This window comes from Toxorhynchites rutilus, chromosome 1 (assembly GCF_029784135.1).
Source record: "Toxorhynchites rutilus septentrionalis strain SRP chromosome 1, ASM2978413v1, whole genome shotgun sequence".
Lineage (NCBI taxonomy): Eukaryota > Metazoa > Arthropoda > Insecta > Diptera > Culicidae > Toxorhynchites > Toxorhynchites rutilus.
This window is the reverse complement of record NC_073744.1, coordinates 117,897,543-117,924,955: the sequence shown is the minus strand read 5'-3', so window position 1 is coordinate 117,924,955 and position 27,413 is coordinate 117,897,543. Positions and strand designations below refer to the sequence as shown.

Below are 27,413 nucleotides of genomic sequence, written 5' to 3'. Positions count from 1 at the left end.
AGACCTGAATGATTGTCGTAATAAGCTGATAATCGTTTTAGAAAGGCTTGCAAAGGCAAATATTAAAGTAAATTTTGGGAAATGCAAATTTTTGGTTTCGGAATTGAAATATTTGGGACACGTTATTGGTGAAAAAGGTTTATTACCTAGTCCAGATAAAATTTCAACTATACAAGAAGCAAAAGTACCTAAAAATCTAAATGAGTTGAAATCCTATTTAGGCCTGATCAACTATTACAATAGATTTGTGGCTAATATGTATTCCAAGTTGTATTATTTGTATAACTTGTTGAAGAAGAATGTTAAATTTGTTTGGGACAATAATTGCGAAAAAGCTTTTCAAGATAGTAAGCAATCATTGATTTCAGCCAACATTTTAGAATTTTACGATCCTAGGAAGGACATTGTTGTTGTGTCAGATGCTTCGGGCTATGGTCTTGGTGGCGTAATTGCGCATATAGTTGATGGTATAGAAAAACCTATCAGTTTTACTTCTTTTACGTTAAAAGGTATCCAATTCTTCATTTAGAAGCTTTAGCTTTAGTTTGCACGATAAAGAAATTTCATAAATATTTGTATGGACAAAGGTTTATTGTTTATACTGATCACAAACCGTTAATAGGAATTTTTGGGAAAGAAGGCAAGAATTCAATATGCGTGACAAGACTCCAAAGATATGTGCTTGAACTTGCTATTTATGAATTTGAAATTCAATATAGACCTTCGCTAAAATGGGCAATGCGGATTTTTGTTCGAGATTCCCATTGGAGCAGTCGGTTCCCAATGAAATTGACCAAGAGTTTATAAAGAGTATCAATTTCAGTAAAGATTTCCCAACAGATTTTGTAACGATTGCCAAAGAGACGAATAATGATGAAAATTTACAACAAATTATGATATTTTTGCATGTTGGATGGCCGAAAAAGTTAGACAAACGCTTCATGGACGTTTTTGCCAATCAAAATGATTTGGAGATAATTGATGGATGCATATTGTATCAAGACAGGGTGGTTATTCCACAAAGAATGCAAAGCGGAATTCTAAAGCTTTTGCACGCCAATCATGCAGGAATAGTTAAAATGAAGCAATTGGCAAGAAGACAAATATATTGGTTTGGGATTAACAAGGGTATTGAAAGTTACGTTACGGGGTACGAAGTGTGCAGTAGTATGGCAGTAGTACCGAAAACAATATTGTTGTCTCAATGGACACGTACTACAAAGCCTTTTAGCCGAATTCACATAGATTTCTTTCACTTTTCCCACCAAACTTTTCTATTAATAGTGGATTCATACTCCAAGTGGCTGGAGATTGATTGGATGAAAAAAGGCACGGATTGTGCAAAGGTATTGAAGAAATTGGTTGCTTATTTTGCAAGATTTGGCTTACCGGATGTTTTGGTATCAGACGGGGGTCCTCCATTCAATTCTTTCAATAAGAATAAAGGAATAAAGGTGTTCAAAAGTCCTCCTTACAACCCATCAAGCAATGGGCAAGCTGAAAGGCTGATAAGGACGGTGAAAGAGGTATTGGAAAAGTTCTTATTGGAACCGGATATGATAGATTTGGATTTGGAAGACCAAATTAATTTATTTTTAATGAATTATAGAAATAATATTGTGACGAATAGTGGACAATTTCCCTCGGAGAATATATTTAATTTTAAACCAAAAACGATTCTTGATCTAGTAAATCCTAGAAATAATTCCAAACATAAGTTGTCATTATCACAAACCTCAGAGGATGACGGTATGGATAATAATCCAAAACCAAAGAAAGAGATGTCAAATGACAATTTAGATAATCTGATGGAAGGTGATACATTGTGGTACAAAAATTACCATAATATTTTACCAAACAGATGGTTAAAACTTTGTTTTAAAAAACAATTCTCTAAAAATACATTCCAGGTACTTCTTGGAAACTGGAGGTAATGGCCCACCGAAGTCAACTTAGAATGTACCACAGCAAATACCCGGAGACTAGACCAAACATCGTAATGCAGCCGGGTGCACAGTACAAGAATGCCGATGTTTTGGACATGAACGTTGAAGAACGTGTAGCTGGAAGCGGCTCAGAGGACATCCAGTGGGAAATCTCACGGGATGATCTCGAGAAAGAGGAATGCTTCTACGGCGGAATTGCCGGGAAGTTTACGGCGCTCAAAGCGGACAAAGCGCCCATTCGAAGAACAGAATTATTATTATTATACTAAAAGAAATTGTCAGAAATCCTTTAGTGGTGATCAAAATGGCTGACTTATCGAATTGTAAAATTAAAATATTAGTCAGTTCATATGAATTCTACTGAATTGTTAGAATAGGTTGATTAAAAAAAAATAAAGGGGATGACTGTTATGTCTACCTTCAATATAAAACATTGTTACAGTGTAGTCGGAGCTGGACTCCGTTCGTAACGCAGGTAACGCCTGCGCCGACTGATAAATGTCAGTGACATTTGACAATAAAGTCAGTTCTATTTCAACCATCAACAAGACCGCACGTGTATTACTGACAGCTCCCGAAAAACCTCTCAATAAATCTAATACTATTATCTCCGACCATAATAGAGCAGTCCCGCTTCAACAAAATCCGGCGAGTAACTCTTTCCATATTGATAGCACCAATAAATCTTTTATAAGGCTACGAAATACGTACCGAAGGCAACAACTTACTAGGGTAATTCAGGCAAAACTCCATACCTTTTTGGGATGTAAGTTACAAATTTCGTAAACGAAAATGTTTCATTTTAGGTTTTCATTTTACCTCCGATATATTCCGGTTAGACGTAGTCCCACGTCAAAACCACACAGTTATGATTGTCCAACGATCGATGTACGCCTGGTTCCCTTCTATCGGCAAGCATTTGTGTAGACCGGAATGTATTTCCCTAATACGGACTACAAAACCTAGGTTCCTGAGCAAATCATCATCGTAGATACATGCAAGTCTCGGGCACTTCTGTTCCTACATGCGTATTTGCAAACCGTAATGTTTCTTACAAAACGGAGGAGCATGAGAAAATCGTCATTACAGATACTAGAGGCGAATGAAAGGCGAAGTTCCTCTAGGAACGCGAGAGCCATTTAAAAAGAAGAAGATGCATTTTTCCTAACATAATAGCATATCCCCCACTATACCGTCCTTCTCTTATGGAGGAAATAAAGTTGGTTATATCCGCGCTATTCCTGCATGGATATCCACAGGACTCAGCTACTAAACACTGAAGCGTGAACATATCGGCCATACTTGGAATATCTCCGCTTAACTGATAAAGGATTGCACTAATAAGGGAATCCGACCCGGTTTTAATGCACCTCGTGGGAAGCCGAACTCCAAGCTCAGATATATTTCATACACGAGTAACCAAATCGTTATGTGTATTCAAATTCAAATTGGGAGGTCTGATTAAAAAAATGCTATCGTAATGTTTTCGTTCACCGCCATATCCTCGATAACATATCTTATATTTTGGGATCTATTCGTCTAAATTTCCGAAGAGTATTGGACTGAACTCTATTTTTGCATTGTCCTGAATCACCTGAATCGACCATTTATAATAGTTTGATAAAGCTGCTGTGCATTCAGGTCCCATCTAAAAAACTGGCGACTGGCGACTGGCGACCTGGACTTGATAGTAACTATCTTATGTGAGGGGCTTAGAATGAAAGGGGTGATCGATTTTTTTTCATCAACCTTTTCTTTCGTGAATAATTTAGCGCACAAGAACGTTTCAATTTGATTTTGCTATAGAAATCGATAATGTAGGTTCTGACCTATCTTCCACATTTTCAAATAAACCGGGAATGTGTTTGCAGTTAAGTTATGATCAAAAGGGAATGTCGATGAAAAGAAATCGATCAAGTCACTTACACCACCTTGATTGCCTTGTATATCCAAAATCTGCTCCATTGTGTGCTGGAAATGTATATAGAGCCTACATGAGGATTTCGTGAAACTAAATTAGTTTCAGACAACCTGGGTGAACTTAATTTCAATGCCAACTTCTATTATAGAGGGAAGTGCGGTTCCAAACAAATCTCGAAGTCTACGGTGTGCAAACAATTGTTATCGAATTGTTTGTTCTCTGAAAGCGAAGTTGATATAAACCCATACCTCGCTTTACGGCCTAGATACGTTCCACGAAAATCGGCCGCAAGGCGAAAAGCTGTATAAGGAATCAATTATTCTAATACAAATTCATACAAATTCAATTGAATCGGTTCCAAGTTTGTTGAATATGTAGCATGGTTTATCATTCAAAATGCACTTTATTTTTCTATTTCATTTAAATAAAAAAAATACATTTATACTTGAATTAATAACAGACTTCAAAAACCAAACATAACTTATTAGTAAAAATTGGATGATACACAAAATAACTAACTTTAATAAACTTATTTATAATAAACCGGTTGAGCTGATATTTTGCACAGGGTATGTTACGGCCCAGACGGAAAGCATTAAAAAGAAACACCTAATCCATTCATAGAAAACACTTTATTCACAAAACAAAATATTACTACAAAAACTATGGATGGGTTATACCTATGACATAACCGCAAGGTTGACGTAGGACTGCCGTTGGCTTAGTAATCAATTGCATTTCTTCAATTAGCAATAATCCCACCTCGGATGATCCTCATTCGGTACGATATCGCCGCTGCGCAGTGCTATATTTTGTGTATTGATTAAATTATTGATTGAAATAGTGAATGAATGAAACTATTTACGAATTCAATTGCAAACAAATCTCAATTTAAGTCAATTCATGCATAATGGTAGTAGTTATCGCAGCAAATAGTTATGAACATGTTGCCTAATCATCAAACGGTATGCGTAGAAGTTCAGTGAGCTGGCGACATGAAGGGATATCTTCCAATGGAGTCTTGAATAATCAAGCCAAAGCATTGCATTTGTAGACTGTGATAGCAAAACGAAAAAAAATGTTTGGAGGTATGAAAGTATTGCCGACTTGAATGTATCTGCAATGCCGATTCTCCCAACTTCTTGGTTTCGGTATTGGGAAAACAGATTCCGGTTTGCAAAAATGCAAGCGAGTACAAAAGTACTCGTAGTTTGCATCTTTCCCCACGCTTCATGGTTTTGAATTCTGTGTTAGGGAAACATTCTAATTTGCAAAACGAGTACGAAAGTTCCCACTGCATCCAAATTTCTATGCCGATTTCCACTGGCTCCATGGTTTTGAAGTCTGTGTTTGAGAAACATTCCGATTTCCAGAAACGCAAGCGAGTAGAAAAGTACCCGCAGCTTGCATCAATTCTGCAATGTCGATTTCCTCAGGCTCCATGGTTTTGAAATCTGTGTTAGGGAAATATCCCAATTTCCAGAAACGCAAGCGAGTACAAAAGCACCCGCAGCTTGCATCTAATTTACTATGCCGATTTCCACAGGCTCCATGGTTTTGAAGTCTGTGTTAGGGAAACATCCATCCATTCCAGCGATCTTACCTCAATCGTTGCGCAATCGTATTTGAGTGGATTTCCGAGCGGCACTCGCTTATATACCGATTGGTGTGATTTCAATAGCCTGTTTTGGAAGCAATTTTAGGGCTATTGAAACAAGTTTTTGGGTCAAAAAGTAACAAGCATATAACACGTAGACATTTTATTTTTCGAATGAAGTGTTTATAATACCATTTCGTTCAGTTGTTTAGGAGCTATTAACGCTCAAAATCTCGTTCTTGGGCGTAACGCTTTCGTTTTCGAAACTTTGAACTTACACCCCAGTATAGAAATGAAAGACGTAGTCCTACGTCAAAAAACACTACACATAATCAACAGCAACCGCAGCGCAGTAATAGGCCTGGATCCGCACCTGGAAAACAATATCTATGAGTATGTTAAGAGCGAAACACATTTATTGTCACTTACCTTTTCAAACAGGAACAATTACCTAGAAAGAACAATGGTTAGTTGTATCATGAATAATACTTACCACTAGCGGTAGGAAACAATACAAAACAATAATTAACACATAAACAATAACAAGAGAATTGTCACGGAATAGAGAACGCATGGAAACGAGACCGCTATACAAAGCGTATTGTTTATAGCGAACATTCGAGAAGGAACCCGACTAAAAAATCAATCGCAATTATAGGCTATTCAAATGACTATGGGCCAATCTATAAATAGGGCACGGATTGTTAAAAGAGTTCAGTCGCAAACACATCATCGATCAGTATAGATCAACCTAGTTTGACTATATTCGATCTCATCATCTCATCGCTTATCACTAATCGGGTAGCCAGTCTATCCTCAACAATACTCGTCGGAATTCTGCTCAGATACCTCTCTGGGCGGTGACATTGTTGGCGCTGTAGACAGGATACTCTCCTCAACTCTTCGGAACTCTGCTCAGACACCTCTCTGGGCGGAGACAGGGTAGTTTTTCGAGGGAATCAACATTTTTAAGGAAGTTTCGTTTGAAAATTCAAGATGGCCATTTTCATTGGCACTCTAATATAAACCTACCCAGATATATCGACATCGGAAAAAAGTTTTTTTTGCCATTATAGTGAAACATTTTAGGCCGTAAATGGAAAAAGTGCGATAATTGAAGAGGGCCGTTATAGCGAAATGCCGTATAAGGAGCGGCCGTATAGCGAGGTATGGGTGTATTTGAATGGACCTGATTGAAATCATTATTTCGAAGATAGTTTATATGCACCAAATACGCACGAGGATTAAATATCCTGTATTCAGAATAGAAATTTGGTTTGGGGGCTGGTTGGACGCCCTAACTGCATCGTTTTGATTGGCCCGATTTACGGTTTCCCTAACACAGCCATCAAAACCAAGCAGCCTTGGGGAAATCGGCATTGCAAATACATGAAAGTAGGGGGATTTTTCTCATCGAAAAATGTTCCCTAACACAGACTTTAAAACCAAGCAGCGAAATCGACATTGCAAACACACGAAAGAGCCTAGAGGCGAGTGAACTGAAAAGTTTAAACCCTCTTAAAGCCAAAAATAAGAAAAAGAACACACGAAAGTAGGGGGAGCTTTTGTTCCCACCGAAATGTGTTCCCTAATAGAGATTTCTAAACCAAGGTGCCTGGAGAAATCGGTATTTCAAATTCATGCAAGTCGGGGGTATTTTTGTTCCGACTGGAATGTGTTTCCCTAACACAGACTTCAAATCCATGAAGCGTGGGGAAATCGGCATTGCGAATTCATACAAATCGGGGGTATTTTTGTTCCGATTGAAATGTGTTTCCCTAACACAGACTTCAAAACCGAGGTTTCTGGGGAAATCGGCTCTGCAAATAAATGCAAACTGCGAGTACTTTTGTCCTCGCTTGCCTTTGTGCAGAGTGGAATATGTCTGTCCTAACATGATCTTCTAAACTTAGGAACCTGGGAAAATCGTGCAGCCACTAGAAGCGAATGAACTTCCCAGTTTCAAGCAAATTCGAGATTCGAGAAGTATGTACACTTTTGGGATGTAAACTTCAGAGGGAAATGTAAAATAAAATAATCGTTTGATAATTTTTTGTTTGTCTTTATTGGAAAGATTTTCAGCCTTAGGCTGGTTCATCAAACGTTTGATAATTCTTCCGTACATATATTTTGTTCTAGTCATCATACCAAACGTAAAAGGTCCGTCATTAAATTTACTTGTAACGAAGAACAATCAATCACAATAAATGAACACGGCATTTGTTCATTTTTTTCACTCACAGAGCAAATATATTGAACTCAATTGAATTTGGAAACTGTTTAATTCAATCAAGAATTTAATCAATACAAACGAATGATTGCTAAGCTAAGGTAGTTCCACGTGAACCTTGCGGTTATATCATAGATATAACCCACTAATTTTTTTTTCAAACATGACTCTGAACATAAACAATCAATAGAAACTTTTCATTAATGCTTACTCTACTTCATAGGAATTGTCATTATAAGTAGGAATTATCTTTATAAGAAATTACTATCACGGACATTATAAGAATTATTTGTCTATTTAAGTAACTATGCAGACAAATATAATGTTTTCAGGTGCTTTTCATGAATATACTTAGATCTGCTGAAAACATGCACTCATCTTTTAATGCTGAATGAGAGCTATGCTCCACACTTTTATATTTTTATTAAACGGTTTTATTTAGCTTGCCCTGTAATCTGTTTGTATGTTTGTATATTTGTAACATGTTTGTCTGTAGCGCTAACCTACATTAAGAGAAATTAAGAGAAAAAATAACCATATAAAACTGCGTATTTCATGATCTTGAAAATCCAAGATGACGGCCGCTACAAAATGGCGGATCAAATATTTTCTCAAAACCTTATCAATATGGGTTTTCCAAAACCCCATCAATATGGGTATCAAACGAAAAAGCTTGACTAGTAGAATACGTTTATTTAAGAAAAATACGAATCCAAGATGGCTGCCACTACAAAATGACGGACTACATATTTTCTCAGAACCTCATTAATATGGGTATCAAATGAAAGGGCTTGACTAGCAGAATACGGTTATTTAAGAAAAAATTCAAATCCAAGATGGCTGTCACTACAAAATGGAAGGCTACATATTTTCTTAAAACCCTATTATTATGGGTATCAAATGAAAGGGCTTGACTAGTAGAACACGGTTATTTATGAAAAATGCAAATCCATCAAAATCCTACCAAATGGCAGACTACATATTATATCAAAACCCCATTAATATGTGTATCAAATGAAAGGGCTTGACTAGTAGAACACAGTTATTTATGAAAAATCCAAATCCAAGATGGCCGCAATCACAAAAGAGCAAATTACTCTGTTAAACGGTTTTATTCAGCTTGAACTGTTCGTATGTATGTTTGTATGTCTGTAGGGTTGTCCCACATTAATAGAAATTTGACCAATAGGAACTGACCGAATTTATAAAATACCTTAATCTCTGCTGTCATTTTAAAACTGCTTATCTTGAAAAACGACTTCACATATTGTTTTCATGGCTTTGGACTAGAGGGCACTATATTTTTTTATATTTTTTCTTGAAAGCTGAGGATTTTTACATAACATACAAGTACAAAAGTACTCAACACCAAAAATACAGTACTCAAGTACTCAACACAAAAACACCGAGTACAAAAGTACTCAACACCAAAAAATACCTCCGACCTGCATGTATTTGCAAAGCGGATTTTCCCAGGCAAATTGACTTTGAAGTCCGTGTTAGGGAAACACAAAAATACCCCCGATTTGCATGTTTTGACAAAACGAATTCCCTCAGGCACATTGATTTTGAAGTCCATGTTAGGGAAACACAGCTCGGTGGGAACAAAAATACCGCCGATTTGCATGTATACAGGGAAACTTCGATATAACGTACCCTCGTTATAACGTACCCTCGATATAACGTCACTCGATATAACGTACATTTTACCTCGATATAACGTACACATTTCCAAAGTGTAAAGGAAAATTTTTTTCAATATTTTTTTTCTGATAGAACAATGAATTACCTGTATTGTGATGCTAAAACAAGTTTTGTACCTTCAGCTGGTTTTGTGATTCCGGATTCTAAATGAATCAAGCTTTAATCAACAGTACGAAGGAAAACATCATGAGAAAGGCTGGCTTCGTCTTCTGATTGAAGTTATTCATTAACTTTACTAAAACAGCAACACAATAATGTATTATAGACTACGTTTGTGAGTACTTTAATATGCTTCGATATAACGTACAATTCGATACAACGTACAATTTTGAAAGTGAAATGTACGTTACATCGAAGTTTACCTGTATATGTAAAGCGGATTTCCACAGGTACATCGATTTTGAAGTCTGTGTTGGGGAAACCATAAATCGGGCCAATCAAAAATTGGCAGTCAGTGCGTTTAGATAACGCTTGACATTTTATAGTTATTCAATTGTTCATATCTGAAAAAAATAGCATTTTATTAATTGTGATAGACGCGTAGAAATATTTCCTATCAATTGATACAAGCATCTTTCCGATCTGTTAAGAAATGTTTGAGTCATAAGTATTTGAAATACGGATAGAGTTAGTACACAAATCGGCAGAACAAATGTATAGGAAAAAGGAATTTAAACCGTTTAGAAATTAGCGAATTGTAATGTATAGTATACAAACAAATCTTAGAGAATTCCTGATTCGATTGGTATGCAAATCATAAAAATTCGTTCACAATGAAAATAGGTGTTAACGTTAACTTTATTTCATAAAAACGTGACCTGTTTTCTGAATTGGCACCCTTCCTGAAAGACGTAGTTCTACGCAAAAATGAACAAGATTCATTTCAGTTCATCTGTCACTAGTTTATGTGTGAAGTTGCATGGCATTTCGTTCTACATGTTGTTTAAGTGTCACTACCTGAGCATTAGTATGAGAAAAGAGGAATATCGTATTTTGATCAAACATTGGTTTTTGATGGGAAAATTCCTGAACAATTTTTTGGCGTTGTTGAAGCGTAATCAAGTGGACTTCTTTCGACGTTTTGTGACAATGGATGAAACGTGGATCCATTATCACACTCAATGCCACAGTATCCAAATATGCCTCAATGCCGCAGTCTTCAAAGTGCCATTGAGGCATAATTCGAAGACTTAGACGTTTCGTACTACAGAAAGGGAATTGAAATATTGTAAACTAGCTATACCAAGTGTATTGCCCTCGAAGGAAACCATGTTGAGGAATAAATACAGCTTTGCCCAAGAAACGTTTGTTTTCATTAAAAATCTCGGGACTTGTCAGTCCATGTTGTAATTATAACGAAAAACTGAAAAAAGTTCAATACTTTATTCTTACTTTATTTCAGTTTCTGTTCGGAATTAGATTTGCTGTATGGTTTCATAATTGATAGTAGTCATATCCCCCTTACATAAAAAAGCCAAAGAATTACAATATGTTATGTTTTCGACGCTCAATTTTAATCAAAACTGACAACTCAAAATTGTATAACACATTACCCTGTCTAAAGCAACATTTTTGTTCCTGTCGGTGTATTTGTTAGTAATCAATTGAACAGCAATTGTCCGCCCCGAACTGCATTCGATCAAACAGTCCTGAAACACGCAACTTCACAAATAAACCAATTGCATAATTGTAGTCGTTGAATTATGCTAATCTTCCAATTACACGCAATTGGTAGAGCTAAAATTAAAGCCGGCACATACCGGAGTCAAACAGGAAGCAAAAACTTTCACTAGACACGAGTGTGCGGCTCACTAAATCAGTTCGGGCCGTTCATTCCTTGGAGGTTCTCGTTTCGGACAGCTATCCTAGCCCCGGCTATAGTGCTGCACAATAACAACAACAACACTTGGAATATGTGCCAAAGGGCTTTCGTCAGTGAGCCATACAGGAATAATCAGTTGTGTCTGGTCTAGTCGGAAAGTTGTTCCATTCCGTTGCGTTGATTTGTGCTGGGCCAAACAAAACCCACCAGAGAGAGAGAAAGAGCACAGAGGAAAGCGAAGATAGGAGCGAAAAAAGGGAAACTTTTTAATTTTCCATCGGGGAAATGTTAGACGAAATTGTGCTCCGGTGTTTATGCGCCTTTTTCGCACATGGTTTGTGTGATTTGGAGCTGCGTGTAGAACTGAAAAAAATCAAGTCACGAATCGTAAGGGTACTCTACGTTTTTGCCGTTCGGAGGATCAAATCTGCCGTTGAGTCCTCTGTTATTTTTCTTTGGCAAGGGTGGGACGAAAACAAATCTAAACAAAAATAAACATTTTTATTGTTTTATACTCATGGGAATGTATTCTCGCGTAAACCCCGAGACAGAGTTTGTTTTTATTCTTGAAGTTCTCGTGGAATTCTTGCCTGCTAAGGCAGCGCAGTCTTCGTTACAAAAAGGGGAATTGTAACATAAATCTAGACAATTTATACGATTTGGTTTGACGCTGTTCTCATTCGGTTACTGATACACACGTCAAGGAGCATATTGGAATACTGAAGATATTCGTTTTCGTGTATCGTGGGTGATAAAGGGAGCGGTGGGGTTGTTCCATGGAATGAGTTTCGAAATTTTATGTGCATTTCTCTACGGAAGATTTGCAAGGTCAAGATTCAAACGAACACATAATGTGTTGGGGTAGTCAGATTTGAAATGGAGAAGATTACACTGGAAGTTTTTATTGTTTGAATAAATAGCTGGCAACGAAATTGCATGCTTTTGACACGTGTCTATAAAATAAACACCAGCTGAGATGTTGAGCTTATACTCGAATACTCGGATTGTGTTTATGAAGTTTGTCGCTAATGAATTCATGTATCTAGAGTATAACTTTAAAACCGACCAAACGATTGTTGTAAATCAATCACATATTAGGCTGTCAAAAAAGTCCTGCGGTATTTTTTTTTGAATTTTCATTTGTTCATAAAATTAGTTACAATCATCTGTTTTAAGTCAAATATGCGACGTTTTGTTCGATGACTTGTTCCCAACGAGATGTCAACTTCATAATACCCCTGTTATAGAAGCTCGCTTCCTTATTGGCAAAAAACTCGGATAGCCAATTTTCATAGGCCTCTTTTGTGGCTAACTTCTGACTACCTAGCTCGTTCGCCATGGACAAAAACAGGTGGTAGTCACTTGGTGCAAGGTCCGGACTATACGGCGGATGCAAAAGAACCACCCATCCGAGCTCCCGGAGCTTATGGCGCGTCACCAAAGAAGTGTGTGGCCTGGCGTTGTCCTGATGGAAGACAATGCGGCCTCTGTTTATCAAAGATGGCCTCTTCTTCATGAGTGCTACCTTCAAGCGGTCCAGTTGTTGGCAGTACAGGTCCGAATTGAGCGTTTGGCCATAGGGAAGCAGCTCATAATAGATTATTCCTTGACAATCCCACCAAACACACAGCAGAACCTTCCTGGCCGTTAATGAGGGCTTGGCCACCGTCTGAGCCGCTTCAGCGGGCTTCGACCACGACCGTTTTGCGCTTCACGTTGTCGTAAGTGACCCACTTTTCATCGCCAGTCACCATCCGCTTCAGAAACGGGTCGATTTTGTTGCGATTCAGCAGCGATTCACATGCGTCGATACGGTCAAAGATGTTTTTTTTGCGTCAACGTGTGTGGCACCCATACATCGAGCTTCTTTGTGAATCCAAGCTTAAATCCAATGGTTAATAACGGTTTGATGACTTATCCCCAGCTCTTGGCCGATGCTACGGCTGCTACTATGCCGGTCTTTCTCGGCTGTTCTGGCCACACTGGTGTTGTTCCTGCCGCATCGCTGTAGACTTTGGCCGATGGGGAAAAGAACGGAGCGAGAAACGTCAAAGACAGATAGAGGAAACAAAAAACAAACATTCGCTATTTGGAAGAAAAGCTGAGAGTTGCACAAATGAGCCATTGTGAAATTGTGAAAAGGAAATTGTGTAAAGTTTTAAGAGAGAAAGTTGGAGAAAGTTAGTAGGAAATTTAAGAAAGCTTGAAAGATCGTGTAATTGTGGAAGAAAGGTGTTTGCAAAGTTTACTGGGCTGAAATTCAAATTTGAATTAGCGGTAGAACGGCAGGTAGATAATGAATTCAAATTGTGAATATAACGGGGTTTGAATAGATCATTTTCATTGTCTAATCTAGATCACTAATACGAATCCACGACATTGAACTGAAATTCACCAAACAGTAGGGAAACGTTTTTGTTCAGAAGGCGAAGGAAACTAAAATTGTAAGATCAATAATAAATTATGTGATATCGAATTAATGGGAAAATATATTTGCAGTTTGATCTGTTGCATCAAAACAGATTGCCAAAAAGAACGTTTTCTTAACACTCGTCCGAACAAAATCAAAAATTTTATTTTCGAACAAAATGAATTCTCCCTCTGCGAAGGATGAAAAATGCCTGTTTTGTGGCAAAACGGAGAATGAGTCTGTGGACATCAATTGGGTCCAGTGTAATGAGTGCAAGCGCTGGGCTCACTTCTCCTGCGCTGGTGTTGATCAGAATGTCAACAAAATCGACTGGTATTGCCCACAGTGCGCGCGGCATGACGTTCAAAAATTGAAGGTTCCGGAGCCCGTTACGAAGAAGAAGCCTGCGAAGAAGTCCGGCTCGAAAAGCGATGCAGGGTCTGATCAAGGAGCTGGTTCCGTCATGGATTTGACTGAGCAGCAGTCTGGAGAGGAACAGCTGTTGAAGGAGACCTTTGCGAAGCAGATGGAGGCGCGGAAGATACAACTCGCTAGGAAGAAAGCTTTGTTCGAGCAGCAGATGAAGCAGGAACGGGAAATGCGCGAGCTTGAGCTGCAGTTCCAGCGTGAAGTCGAGAGACAGCAGCTAGAGTTCGAGCAGAAAATGCTAGATGATCAACTCGTGGCGGAACGCGATTTTTTGAAGAAACGGGATGCTATTCGTAGACAAATGGAGAATAGTATCCATCGAGTCAGCGTGCTGAAAGAGCATGAAGGCGCAGTTGGGGGCAAAATCGATGATGCTCCAGAGGACAAACCGAAGCAAAAGGTTAAGCAGTGGCTGCAGCAGCAAGAACAAGGCGATTCAGGGTCCACAACCAAGGATCCCCGAGGTGCTTTCCCGAAAGGAGGACCACAGCGCGACGATAGAGATGATAGGCTTCCGGTCCTGCCAAAGAAACAAGAAGTTCACGGTAAGATCGAGGATACTGAGAACGAAGAGGGAGATAGCGATAGCGAAGATAATGAAGATCCGATGCACGATTCGAAACTGCCAGGGGAACCATCATCCTCTGCTACACCGTGTTGAGGAATCTGTACAGTTGCAGAAAGTGGAGTGCAACGCGCTTAAGGACACGGAGTGTTCAGTAATTTTCCGCCAGATACAGGTAACGCTATATGTTGGGAATCGGCAGTTCGACACTGTGGCGTTTTTGGATGAAGGGTCATCTGCTACGTTGGTGGATGCTGCGGTAGCCAAGCTGCTGAGGGCGCAGGGCGCTGTGGAGCCTCTGATTGTAACTTGGACTGGCAATATTAATCGCTTTGAGAATGGCTCAAGAAAGGTTGAACTGATGATATCAGCGAAGGGTTCACGAGAAAGGTTTCCACTGTTCAACACTAGAACGGTGTCGGAACTACAGTTGCCAAAGCTGAATGTACGAATTGCGGAAGTGGCAAAACAGTATCAGCATCTGGCTGGCGTACCGGTAAATAACTATTCATCAGCCACGCCTACGATTCTGATTGGGTTAGACAACCTGTACTTGTTCGCACCCTTAGATTCACGGGTTGGAAAGCCTAGCGAACCGATAGCAGTTCGGTCAAAACTCGGATGGACGATTTATGGTTTGGAGAAGCGGAAACCCAGTATTCACACGTATTTGAATCTGCATTCCGTCACAACAGTGAGCAACCAAGAACTACACGACGCTATTCGAGAGCAGTATGCGATGGAAGAAGCAGCGGTTACATTGTACGCCATGCCAGAGCCAGCTGACGAGAAACGCGCTCGAGAAATCCTAGAAGCTACCACAAAACGGGTAGGCGATCGTTTCGAAACGGGGCTGATATGGCGAAGAGATGAGCGGAAGTTTCCCGACAGCTACCCAATGGCTGTTCGGAGGATGAAGTCCCTCGATCGGAAATTAGAAAGAGATCCAGAACTAAAGCGAAACGTGTGCCAGCAGATCGAGGATTATCAAGTTAAGGGTTATGCTCACAAAATAACAGCGGCAGAAATGAAAGATACTTCTTGTTCGGCGGTGTGGTATCTGCCGATGAACGCGGTGGTCAATCCGAGGAAACCCGGCAAAGTGCGTCTGGTTTGGGACGCGGCTGCGTCTGTCGGAGGTGTGTCACTGAACTCCGAATTACTGAAGGGGCCGGACTTGTTAGTGCCCCTACCGAAAGTGTTATGTTGTTTTCGAGAAGGCCCGGTTGCTTTCGGGGGAGACATCCAAGAAATGTTCCACCAAATGAAAATTCGAGCTATGGATAAACAAGCGCTTCGATTTCTGTTTGGAACCGACGATTCAGGGGTTCCACAAGTGTACGTTATGGACGTAGCAACCTTTGGCGCCACGTGCTCCCCCTGTTCGGCGCAGTTTGTGAAGAACCTAAATGCAGAACAATTTGCTGAGCAGTTCCCGGAGGCAGCGGCAGCAATTACAAAAAAGCACTATGTGGATGACTATTACGACAGCGCAGACACCATCGAGGAGGCGATCCAAAGAACCGAAGATGTGAAATACATCCATTCACGGGCAGGTTTCCACATACGAAACTGGGTGTCAAACTCGGAGAAGTTCTTAGAGGCCCTCGGCGAGCGTAGCGCAAACGAAGCAGTACATTTTTCCAGAGACAAAGGCACGGAGTACGAACGTGTGCTGGGCATCATTTGGGAGCCGGTGGAAGACATTTTCTGTTTTGCCACCGTATCTAAGTCAGAGTTTCTGAAAGTTATTTGTGGAGAAGAACATCCGACGAAGCGGACTGTCCTCAGTTTCGTGATGGCGCAATTCGATCTTATAGGATTTCTCACTCCGATCACCGTGTGCGGGAAGATGCTGGTTCAAGATCTTTGGCGGACAGGTTGTGACTGGGATGATAAAATCGACGAGGTATCTTTCACGAAGTGGCAATGTTGGATATAGATGATGCGAGATATTGGATCGTTCAGACTGCCTCGGAGTTACTTTGGGAATGCCAAGTCAGGTGAAATAACGGACTTGCAACTTCACGTATTTGCTGATGCGAGTGAGACAGCGTACGGATGCGTGGCGTATTTTCGCGCCATTGTTCGTGGAGAGGTGAGGTGTGCCCTGGTTATGAGTCGGTCCAAGGTGGCCCCACTGAAGCAAATCTCGATCCCTCGCCTAGAACTTCTTGCGGCTGTCCTTGGAGCTCGGTTGTCACGGACGGTGCTGGAGAGCCACAGCTTTAAGGTTGATAGAGTGGTATACTGGATCGACGCAAGCGTGGTACTGTCGTGGATTCGGTCTGATCAGCGCAGATACAAACAGTTTGTCGGATTTAGGATCGGAGAAATACTTAGCCTGACAAAGCTGACGGACTGGCGCTGGGTTCCGACAAGGTTAAACGTAGCAGACCAGCTTACGAAGTGGGGTAAGGACCCAGAAATGCATCCGGATAGTACGTGGGTTCGAGGTCCTTCCTTTTTGTACAAGAGAGTAGAAGAGTGGCCGAAAAGGAATTACCGCCAGCAAACTCAACGGAGGAGCTACGCGTTCATTTGTTGCTGCACGATGTGAAGGTACCGGATGTTCTCGTGGACGCTCTTCGCTTTTCCAAGTGGACAGTACTGGTACGTACGATGGCCTGTGTATTCCGTTTTGTGTCTAACGGCAGGAGGAAGATTCAAGGGCTGCCGATTGAGACTCTGCGAGCAACAGGCAGACAGTTAAAAGTGCTGAAGCAGAGGTCCGCTGCGTCGGTTCACATACCGTTGCAGCAGAACGAGTATGAGAAAGCGGAATTGTTTCTGATGAAGACGGCGCAGGCGGAATGCTTTATAGATGAGTTGAAGGTACTCAAGAGGAACAAGGATCGCCCGGTAAATCAGTGGATGGCGCTGGAGAAGTCCAGTTCGCTGTACAAGCTAACACCGTTGGTCGATGCAAAAGGTTTAATACGAATGGAAGGTCGAGTCGAGCGAGCGGAATTCCTTCTGTTTGATATGCGATTTCCAGTGATTCTTCCAAGCGATCACAGGATTACCAGATTGATTGTCCAGTACTACCACGAGAAGAGCGGTCATGGGTACCGTCAAGCGGTGAAGAACGAACTGAGGTACACCGTAGTCGACCTCAAGTTCCACGTATGGCTCCGCTGCCGGTGCAGAGGCTCACGCCGAATCTTCGCCCGTTTAGTTACGTCGGTGTGGATTACCTGGGACCGATCGAGGTGACCGTTGGTCGCAGGACGGAGAAACGGTGGATAGCGTTGTTCACCTGTATGGTTACACGTGCGGTTCACCTGGAAGTGGCTCATGGATGGACAACCCAGTCGTGTTTGATGGCGATCGATAGGTTTACCAGTCGCCGAGGCTGGCCCTTCGAGTTCTTCTCCGACAATGGGACGAATCTGCGAGGCGCCAGCAAAGAAATAATAGAGGCTGTGAGGAATATCGGAGACGACTGTGCTGATCAACTTACGAGTGCGAGAACGAAATGGACGTTTAACCCCCCAGCAGTCTTCCATGTTTCACAAAAAACACTGCGTCCGGAATAAACACGTCCACGCTGCTGTTCACAGTTTTGTGTTTGAGTACAAACATGATTTTTTCGTACCTATGTTAGAAAATGTGACATGTTTGTATTCGTGGTATGTTTGGACATACGATGTTTAATCCCAATGTTTCACATGATGTTCGAACATGGTGTACAGTTTCTCTTGCATTTTCACCCCAAGCACCGGCAGTGCGTAGAGTAGAAGAAGCGAATCGGACACCACACCACCACCACTCAACGCGTGGTGTGTTGGTATGTTGACATGAAAAAAATGCTTTCCTTTCATGACAATGGGTGCTTCATCAAAAATATTGGGCAAATAGAATAAACCTCTTTTTCTGTTCTGAACAAAATAAAGATCGATTGATATGAGAGTTTTTCACATTTGATATCATTATTTAGTGCACGCATAAATTTATATTTTGAATTCATGTAATATTCGCTATTATAAGCTATTTGAACAAGTCTTCTTCTTGAATGGCGTTAACGTTCCCTTGTGGAACTTTTGCCGTCTCAACGTATGCATTAACTAGCGTCATTTATTAATACTTGGTCGAGATTTCTTAAGCCAAATAACACGCCTTGAATGTATTCCGAGGGGCAAGCTCTTGAATACGCATGACCACAGTGCAAGTCGAAGGAAATTTCTTTAACGAAAAATCCCCCGGCCAGAACGGGAATTGAACCCGAACACCCGGCATGATAATGTGAGACGCTAACCACTCGGCCACGGGTGCACTTTTATTTGAACAAGTACTAAAATTGAATTATTCAGCAGTGACATGTTAGGCGTGACGCTAACCACTCGACCACGGGAGCAACAATTTTGACTGGATCTTTGAATACAAATGGCCAATACTGCTTGTTCGCGACGATCGCGACCCGAGCTATAAAACGAGCGGAGAAGAGGAGAAGAAAGGATGATGCAATCGCATGCACATATAGCATATGTAGTGCAGTGTAAGTGTAGATTTTAGTTTTTTCCTTCATTCAGTTTGTGATAACATCGAGAAATTAATGGTGTGTTTTAGCCGCTGAAATTTCTCTGCTGGTTCTGCTGTGTGCCGCTGAAGGTTGCATCTAAAACTAATTTTTGGGTATTTATTTTTTTGGTCAGCATTTGTACGACGTCGCCCGCTATGCAGTCGGCTCCCCAGACTTTAATTGCCAACATGCACGCAAAAAAAATACAAAGCTTCTTTCTTTTCAGAGAATGTTTTCTTTGAATGAAACCAAGGATTATTTAATCAGACTTGCAAAATGTGCATGAACGATCTATAAACTTTTACTTAGTCGCGGCAATACATACACACACTCTTTACAGATACACGGGCCGAAGGTTGTGCAGTCCACTGATGATTCAACAAGAGCCAAAGGTTGTACCGCTCATGACAACTCTACATGAGCTGATGATTGCGCCGGCTAGTGATCATTCTATCCTGGATTCCTCGAGTCGAAAAAGACGCACCACGCTAGATATGGGGTGCAGACTAGGGGGTCGTTGCTGATTAACGGTCAGCTGCATCCCAATAGGAAGTATCCCATGTCGGGCACATGTACAGAGCACTGAAGACTGCAACATCCCAATTATGAGAACACTTGTAATACTAACCTCGAGCCAACCGCGAGTAATCGGTTACATATTACTAACATAGTTGTAAGCAAACATTGTCAAAATATTGAACTCCCGGCCCGTTAGGCTGACGCCATATGAGCCTCAATAAAAATATATATTTTGGTGCATGAACTTATAGCCTCTTATTTTTTTTTTTTTATAAATTCGTTTATTTTTACAGGCTCAGTTACATAAGTTTAAAGGAGCCGAAATCTTAAATATATTTTTAAAACTATATATATGAACAATTTTCTTAAATCTATGGTTAGTAATGTGGGAAACCGATTACTCGTGGTGGACTCGAGATTAAAAGGGTGACATTTTCTCAGGAAAAGGATGGGGTATAAGGAAATTATTACAATGTTGATAATCACACACACTCAATTCTTAAATCTATTCGTACATCAGTTGTGAATTTACATTTCATTCTTCTGTTTATAGCAAGCGGACCAATTACTCACAAAGGAAGAAATGGAGGGTATAAGGATATAAGGATAATCACACACGAACATCGATAGATTTAAGGAAAACATATATTTGGGACATGTAATCAAGGTCTAACCGAGCCAACACATCTCTCACCGGCACATTGGGCTGCCTTCCTCTAGCCCGAAGGGAGTTCTCTAAATTCGATCTGGCAACAAGATACACCTCACACGACCAAACAACGTGTTCGATGTCGTGGTAACCTCGGCCACAAACGCAGATATTGCTGCCGGCCAGATTGAAACGAAAGAGTAGCGCGTCTAACGAACAGTGATTGGACATGAGTCGGGAGAAGGTGCGAATAAAGTCCCGACTCAAGTCCAGACTTTTGAACCATGGTTTAAGGCTAACCTTAGGGATAATCGAGTGAAGCCACCGGCCCAATTCATCTTCGTTCCATTTGCGTTGCCAGTTAGCGATGGTATTTTTACGGACTAAAGAGTAAAATTCATTGAAGGCGATTTGACGCTGATAAATATCGCCTTCAATCGCACCTACCTTTGCTAATGAGTCAGCCCTCTCATTACCCGGAATTGAGCAATGAGAAGGGACCCACACAAAGGTAATGACATAACAGCGTCTGGATAAAGCACTCAAAATTTTTCGTATTCTCTCAAGGAAGTACGGCGAGTGCTTTTCCGGCCTCACTGAACGGATAGCTTCGACAGAGCTAAGACTATCCGTTACAATGTAATAGTGTTCAACAGGTCGTGAGGCGACGCTGTCCAGCGCCCAATGAATTGCTGCCAATTCAGCAATATACACTGAGCAAGGATTCTGAAGACTGTGTGAGGTGCTAAAAAATTCGTTGAACACTCCAAATCCTGTGGACTCATTTATAGTGGACCCATCAGTAAAGTACATATTATCACAATTGATACCCCTATATTTTTCATCGAAGATCGTTGGAGCGATCCTCGATCGTTGGTAATCTGAATATCCATGGATATCTTGCTTCATGGACAGATCAAAATGCACAGAGGAATTGATGTAGTCAGGGAAACAAACACGGTTGGGAATATACGAAGAAGAATCAACCTGCATGGAGATGAATTCATGAATCCGGAGTGAAAATTTAGCTCGATCAGCCGCTCAAAATTTCCGATCACCAATAGGTTCATGACCTTACACCGGATGAAGAACCGAAGAGATAATAAATTGAAGCGATCTTTTAGTGGGAGTAGGCCTGCCAAAACCTCGAGACTCATGGTATGCGTTGAGGGCATACATCCCAACGCAATACGGAGACAAAGATACTGAATTCGCTCGAGTTTAATTAAGTGTGTTTTGGCAGCTGATTGAAAACAGAAACTGCCATACTCCATCACTGAGAGAATAGTTGTTCTATACAACATTATAAGATCTTCGGGATGGGCTCCCCACCAGGTGCCGGTAATTGTACGGAGAAAATTTATTCTTTGTTGGCATTTTTTACTCAGATACCTAATATGGGCCCCCCAAGTACATTTGGAGTCGAACCAGACCCCAAGATACTTGAATGACATAGCATGAGTGATCGGTTTACCCAAAAGTTGAAGCTTTGGTTTTGCTGGTCTATGCTTCCTAGAAAAAACCACCATCTCTGTTTTCTCCGTGGAGAATTCGATCCCTAGCCCAATGGCCCAGGTTGAAAAATTGTTCAAAGTATCTTGTAAGGGTTCTTGTAGGTCGGATTCTGTTGATCCTACGACAGAGACCACTCCATCATCTGCAAGTTGTCTTAGGCTGCAATTTTGTGTAAGGCAATTGTCGATGTCGCTTACATAGAAGTTGTACAAAAGGGGGCTTAAACATGAGCCCTGGGGGAGGCCCATGTAAGAGACCCGACTTACTGCCGAATCTCCGTGAGAAAAGTTCAAATGCTTCTCACAAAGCAAGTTATATAACATATTATTCAATAGAGGCGGCAGACCCCGAGAGTGTAATTTGTCTGTCAAAACCTCTATTGAAACAGAATCAAAGGCCCCCTTTATGTCCAAGAATACTGAAGCCATTCGTTTTTTTCCGGCGTAAGCCATTTGAATTTCTTAAGAAAGCAACGCAAGACAATCATTCGTCCCCTTGCCCCTGCGGAACCCATATTGTGTATCTGAGAGTAGGCCATTCGTTTCAACCCATCGATCAAGGCGAAACAAGATCATTTTCTCCAACAATTTCCGTATACAAGACAGCATTGCTATTGGGCGGTACGAATTGAAGTCGGACGCGGGTTTTCCGGGTTTTTGAATAGCTATAACTCGTACTTGTCTCCAATCATCTGGAACAATATTATTCTCCAGAAACCGATTGAATAAATTCAACAAGCGATGTTTCGCCACATCAGGGAGGTTTTTCAGCAAGTTGAACTTAATTCTATCCGATCCCGGAGCAGAATTGTTACATGAAAGCAGAGCAAGAGAGAATTCTACCATCGAAAACTCGGAATCAAGATCGCACCTATCTTGTGGTATATCTCGAACAATTTTTTGCACAGGAGCGGAATCAGGACAAACCTTCCGTGCAAAATTCAAAATCCATCGATGTGAATATTCCTCGCTTTCATTGGATGAAGAGCGATTTCTCATGTTTCGAGCCACTTTCCATAATTTTTTCATTGACGTTTCTCGTGACAAACCTCCCACGAAATTTCGCCAATAAGCACGTTTTTTCCCTTTGATTAAGTTTTTAAATTGATTTTCAAGGTCCAAATACGTCTGAAAATTTTCAGGGGTTCCACGTTTCCGAAAAGCTTTGAATGCGTTCGATTTATCCTGATAAAGCTTGGAACATTGGCTATCCCACCATGGATTGGGAGGCCTTCGACGAATAGTGGAGCCTGGGATGGGTTTCGTTTGAGCGCGAACCGCGCTGTCATAGATCAAACGAGAAAGGAAGTTATACTCCTCCAATGGAGGTAAACCATCTCTGGAATTGATGGCTAGAGCAATCGCGTCCGCATATTTTTTCCAGTCAATGTGTCTTGTGAGGTCATATGCCATGTTTATAGATTCAGAAAAATTCGACCCAATGGTGATGGAAATTTTGATTGGCAAGTGATCACTACCGTTGGGGTCCTGGATTACATTCCACTTGCAATCTAACGATAGTGAATTCGAGCAAAGCGAGAGGTCAAGAGCACTTGGGTTAGCAGGAGGTTTAGGTACACGTGTTGTTTCCCCAGTGTTCAAAAGTGTCATATTGAAGCTGTTACAAAGATCATATATCAACAGTGAACGATTGTCGTCGTACTGTTCCCCCCAGGCAGTTCCGTGAGAATTGAAGTCTCCCAAGATCAATCGTGGCTCAGGAAGGAGTGAGCACATGTCAACAAGTTGCTTGCGGCTAACCGCAGCTCTCGGAGGCCAATACAAGCTGACAATACAGAGGTCTTTTCCTCTGATGTTTGCATGACAAGCAACAGCTTCAATCCCTCCAATAGGTGGAAGGTCAATTCGAAAAAATGAGTGGCACTTATTGATCCCCAATAGCACCCCTCCGTATCTGTCATCACGGTCCAAGCGTATAATATTAAAATCGTGGAAAGAGAGATCATCTCGCGAAGAAAGCCAAGTTTCGGACAGAGCAAAAACATCACAATTGAAGTTATGAATTAAAAATTTGAATGTATCCAATTTAGGGATAAGACTACGACAATTCCACTGTAAAACAGTGATATCTCCGACCTCTCTATTTGAATTAGACATCAAGAGAGATAATCATTGCAAGGAGGGGCCATGTTTGCATCAATTGTTGCAAAATTGTCTTTAATACTGGAAGCATTGATATGACAATGGTTCTGATGGAGTCGGAAACATTAAAGCATGTGAAGATTTGAGCCACAAGGTCAGTCAACTTTATAAATCCCGATTGGGAAGTTGAACTGGTCGGTAAAATAGGGACAGTTGGGGTTTTTGATGTCCCTTCGAGTGCTGGGTCGTTCGAAGGTGAATTATTCCCACGGAAGCCAGGAGGAACCTGATTTTGCTTGTCCGCTGCACTCGATTTTTTAGGCATGCTAACAGAGGGTATAACCGGAGGGGCTTGTCCTTGAACTTTGGGAGTGGTCACATTTTTGCGCCGGGGATTCCCTTGGAAGATGTACGGTGTTCCCTCGTTAGCTGTATCCGCTTCCATTTCGTCAACTGGCAGCGAAGCGAAGACATTGTTTGCGGTTAAAGGTTGTTGCTGTTGGGCCAATGGAGAAGCGCCCTTCAAAATTTCCGCAAAAGTGCGCTTCGAGCGTTCCTTTAAAGAGCGCTTCTGCTTCTCCCAGCGACTCTTGTAAGTTTCACAAGCCGAGAGCACGTGCGGATTTCCTCCGCAATATGGACACTTTTGCTCAATCGCACTGCAGGATTTGTCCACATGTTGCTCTCCGCAAGTGGCACAGCGCTCCTTGTTGGCGCAGTAAGCTGCTGTGTGACCAACTGACTTGCATTTCAGGCAAGTCATGGGCTTTGGCACGAAGAGTCGCAGCGGTAGCCTCAATTTGTCCACCATAACGTAGTCAGGGAGGGCGGAGCCAGCAAAAGTGACTCTAAACGAGTCGGACGGCGTAAATTTCGATTCTTTCCCTTCCTGGGAGACTTTGCCGAGTTGTCGGCATTCTAAGATTTTAACCTTAATCAAAGGCAGCTTTTTAAATCTGCCATCTCCTTCCATAATTGATTTGCACGTCAGACCCGTTTCGGTTATCACCCCCGAGATTTCTACGTCATGGGAAGGCACGTAGACACGATATTCCAGGGTAAACCTCTGGTCGACGACAATACCGTTTGCGTCTTTCCGATCAGCCACGACAACACGCAGTTTGGTCGGTCTAACCTTCGTAATTTCTGTCACGGAGGAGTATCTTGCCAGATCTTTCATGATCTGAATAACATTAAGTGCTTTTCCGTTTGGCTTAGGCCTGAAGAAAACAACCCACGGACCAGTTCCAGGTGCATCTTCAGGATAGACCTTGACACGTGGAGAGAAGACAACAGGAGGAGAAGGAGATGACGAGGATTGAAGGGGATCGGGGACAACAGGATGGGGAGGCGAAATCTGAGCTGGGGTAGGAGCGAGGGGGGTTGGAGAGGAGATATTTGCAGGTTTTTTAGAGGGGGGCTTGCTAGAGTTAGCAGACTCGTCCCCGGACGAAACATCCTCTGATGTAGGAACGCGTTTAAGTGTCTTCGCTGTTCCTTTATTTGTTTTTTCAACCAGAGGGGAGTCATCATCAGAGATCTCCATATCTGGAGATCCTCCCCCTCCTTCTGCCATTCCGTAATTGGTACCTCTAATCACAATGCACCCAGTGCTGATGAACTGGCAACCGCTGCTTGCTTCTCAATCGGAGCGCTTGAGCGCTCGGCACTATCACACACCACTAAGAAGTGATGCTCTCCTTCACACTGCTGTAAGTGAACAGCGAATCGCGCTGGTATTGTGTGCGTGCAACTGAGCACCGATGTCCGACTTCGATTGCGATGGCGACAAATCGGCGAAAACTGAAAGCCGGCTGGCCTTGCCAGGCTTTGATGATTCTGCTTTTCTCACTAATTCCGAGTTCACACTGCGTTTTACGATATCTCGAACAGTTCGAAAACGCGCGAAAAAAGCACACCCGGGCGATAAAAAAAAATAACAGCCAACGATAACCGAAAACAATGCTTTAACGGAGACGCTCACAGCACATGACCGGTGGGCGTGATAGTTCGCAGCAACACCTATAGCCTCTTAGTTCGTGCAATTTTTGAAATGCGAACTAAATTTCAAGTTCGTTTCTGTGAAAAAGTATTCTACGAAGAAATGTTTTGGGATGAATAATTTCTTTCCGTGTATGAAAAGAAACGAAACGAAAGCAATGAATACTGCGACATCGGGTGATATGTTTGTACATGATGTTCTTGAATTATAAACATCGTGTTTGTTTTCACATGTCTATGTTTGTGTATCATTGTTCGTGTTGGGGATAGACACTCAACACTAGCGAGAATCATGTTCAAATTCAAACAAAAGCATGGAATTTTCACATCGCGTGGACATGTGTAAGTGTTTTTCGGAAGACTGCCCCCCAGCAGCACCTCATATGGGGGGCGTGTGGGAGCGCCTCGTACGTTCAGTGAAGGAAGTACTGACTGTTATTGACGACGGTAGACGAATAACGGACGAAATTCTGCAGACTGCCATCGTTGAAGCGGAGGACATAGTCAACTCTCGTCCACTCACCTACGTTTCTCAACAGTCTGACGAAGCAGAAGCACTAACGCCGAATCATTTTTTGAAAGGTGCTTCACCGAATTCACCGTGTGCTGTTTTGCCAACCTCGAACCCAGCGGTGGCGCTTCGAGACGCTTTCCAGCGTTCGCAGCAGCTAGCTAGCAATATGTGGGAACGCTGGCTTAAGGAGTACGTTCCATCGCTGAATACGTGGACTAAGTGGTTTGGTGAGACAAGACCGTTACGAGCTGGAGACTTAGTATATGTCGTCGAAGGAAATAACCGGAAGTTCTGGATTCGTGGAGTAGTGGAGGAACCCATCGTTTCTGGAGATGGAAGAATCCGACAGGCTTGGATTCGAACAAAGAGCGGACGGTTGAAGCGAGCGACAGCGAAACTGGCAGTGATGGAAATCGGTGAGGAAGGTAACTCTGATCGGGATTTGACTCCCGGGACAGGGTTACGGGCCGGGGAATGTTCTGGCCACACTGGTGTTGTTCCTGCCGCATCGCTGTAGACTTTGGCCGATGGGGAAAAGAACGGAGCGAGAAACGTCAAAGACAGATAGAGGAAACAAAAAACAAACATTCGCTATTTGGAAGAAAAGCTGAGAGTTGCACAAAAGAGCCATTGGGAAATTGTGTAAAGTTTTAAGAGAGAAAGTTGGAGAAAGTTAGTAGGAAATTTAAGAAAGCTTGAAAGATCGTGTAATTGTGGAAGAAAGGTGTTTGCAAAGTTTACTGGGCTGAAATTCAAATTTGAATTAACGGTAGAACGGCAGGTAGATAATGAATTCAAATTGTGAATATAACGGGGTTTGAATAGATCATTTTCTTTGTCTAATCTAGATCACTAATACGAATCCACGACATTGAACTGAAATTCACCAAACAGTAGGGAAACGTTTTTGTTCAGAAGGCGAAGGACTAAAGAAGAACTAAAATTGTAAGATCAATAATAAATTATG

The 27,413-nt window shown here is 41.6% G+C and overlaps 1 protein-coding gene across 1 annotated transcript; it reads left to right on the top strand.

Annotated features, from left to right (window-relative positions):
* Positions 1–16,566: 16,566 nt before the first annotated feature.
* On the top strand, positions 16,567–26,963 carry LOC129761378 (uncharacterized). Its single transcript, XM_055759099.1, has 4 exons — positions 16,567–17,038; positions 17,101–17,722; positions 17,803–18,089; positions 26,308–26,963. The coding sequence occupies exons 1-4, from the start codon at positions 16,567–16,569 to the stop codon at positions 26,961–26,963; spliced, it is 2,037 nt and encodes a 678-aa protein (XP_055615074.1).
* Positions 26,964–27,413: the final 450 nt, after the last annotated feature.

Excerpts from the sequence above, each read along its gene's own strand:
- LOC129761378 (XM_055759099.1), top strand. The coding sequence starts at position 16,567 with ATGATGCGAGATATTGGATCGTTCAGACTGCCTCGGAGTTACTTTGGG. Across the intron at positions 17,039-17,100 it reads AGACCAGCTTACGAAGTGGG|AGAGTAGAAGAGTGGCCGAA; the intron begins GTAAGGACCCAG and ends TTTTTGTACAAG. Across the intron at positions 17,723-17,802 it reads GCGGTGAAGAACGAACTGAG|TTACGTCGGTGTGGATTACC; the intron begins GTACACCGTAGT and ends TCGCCCGTTTAG.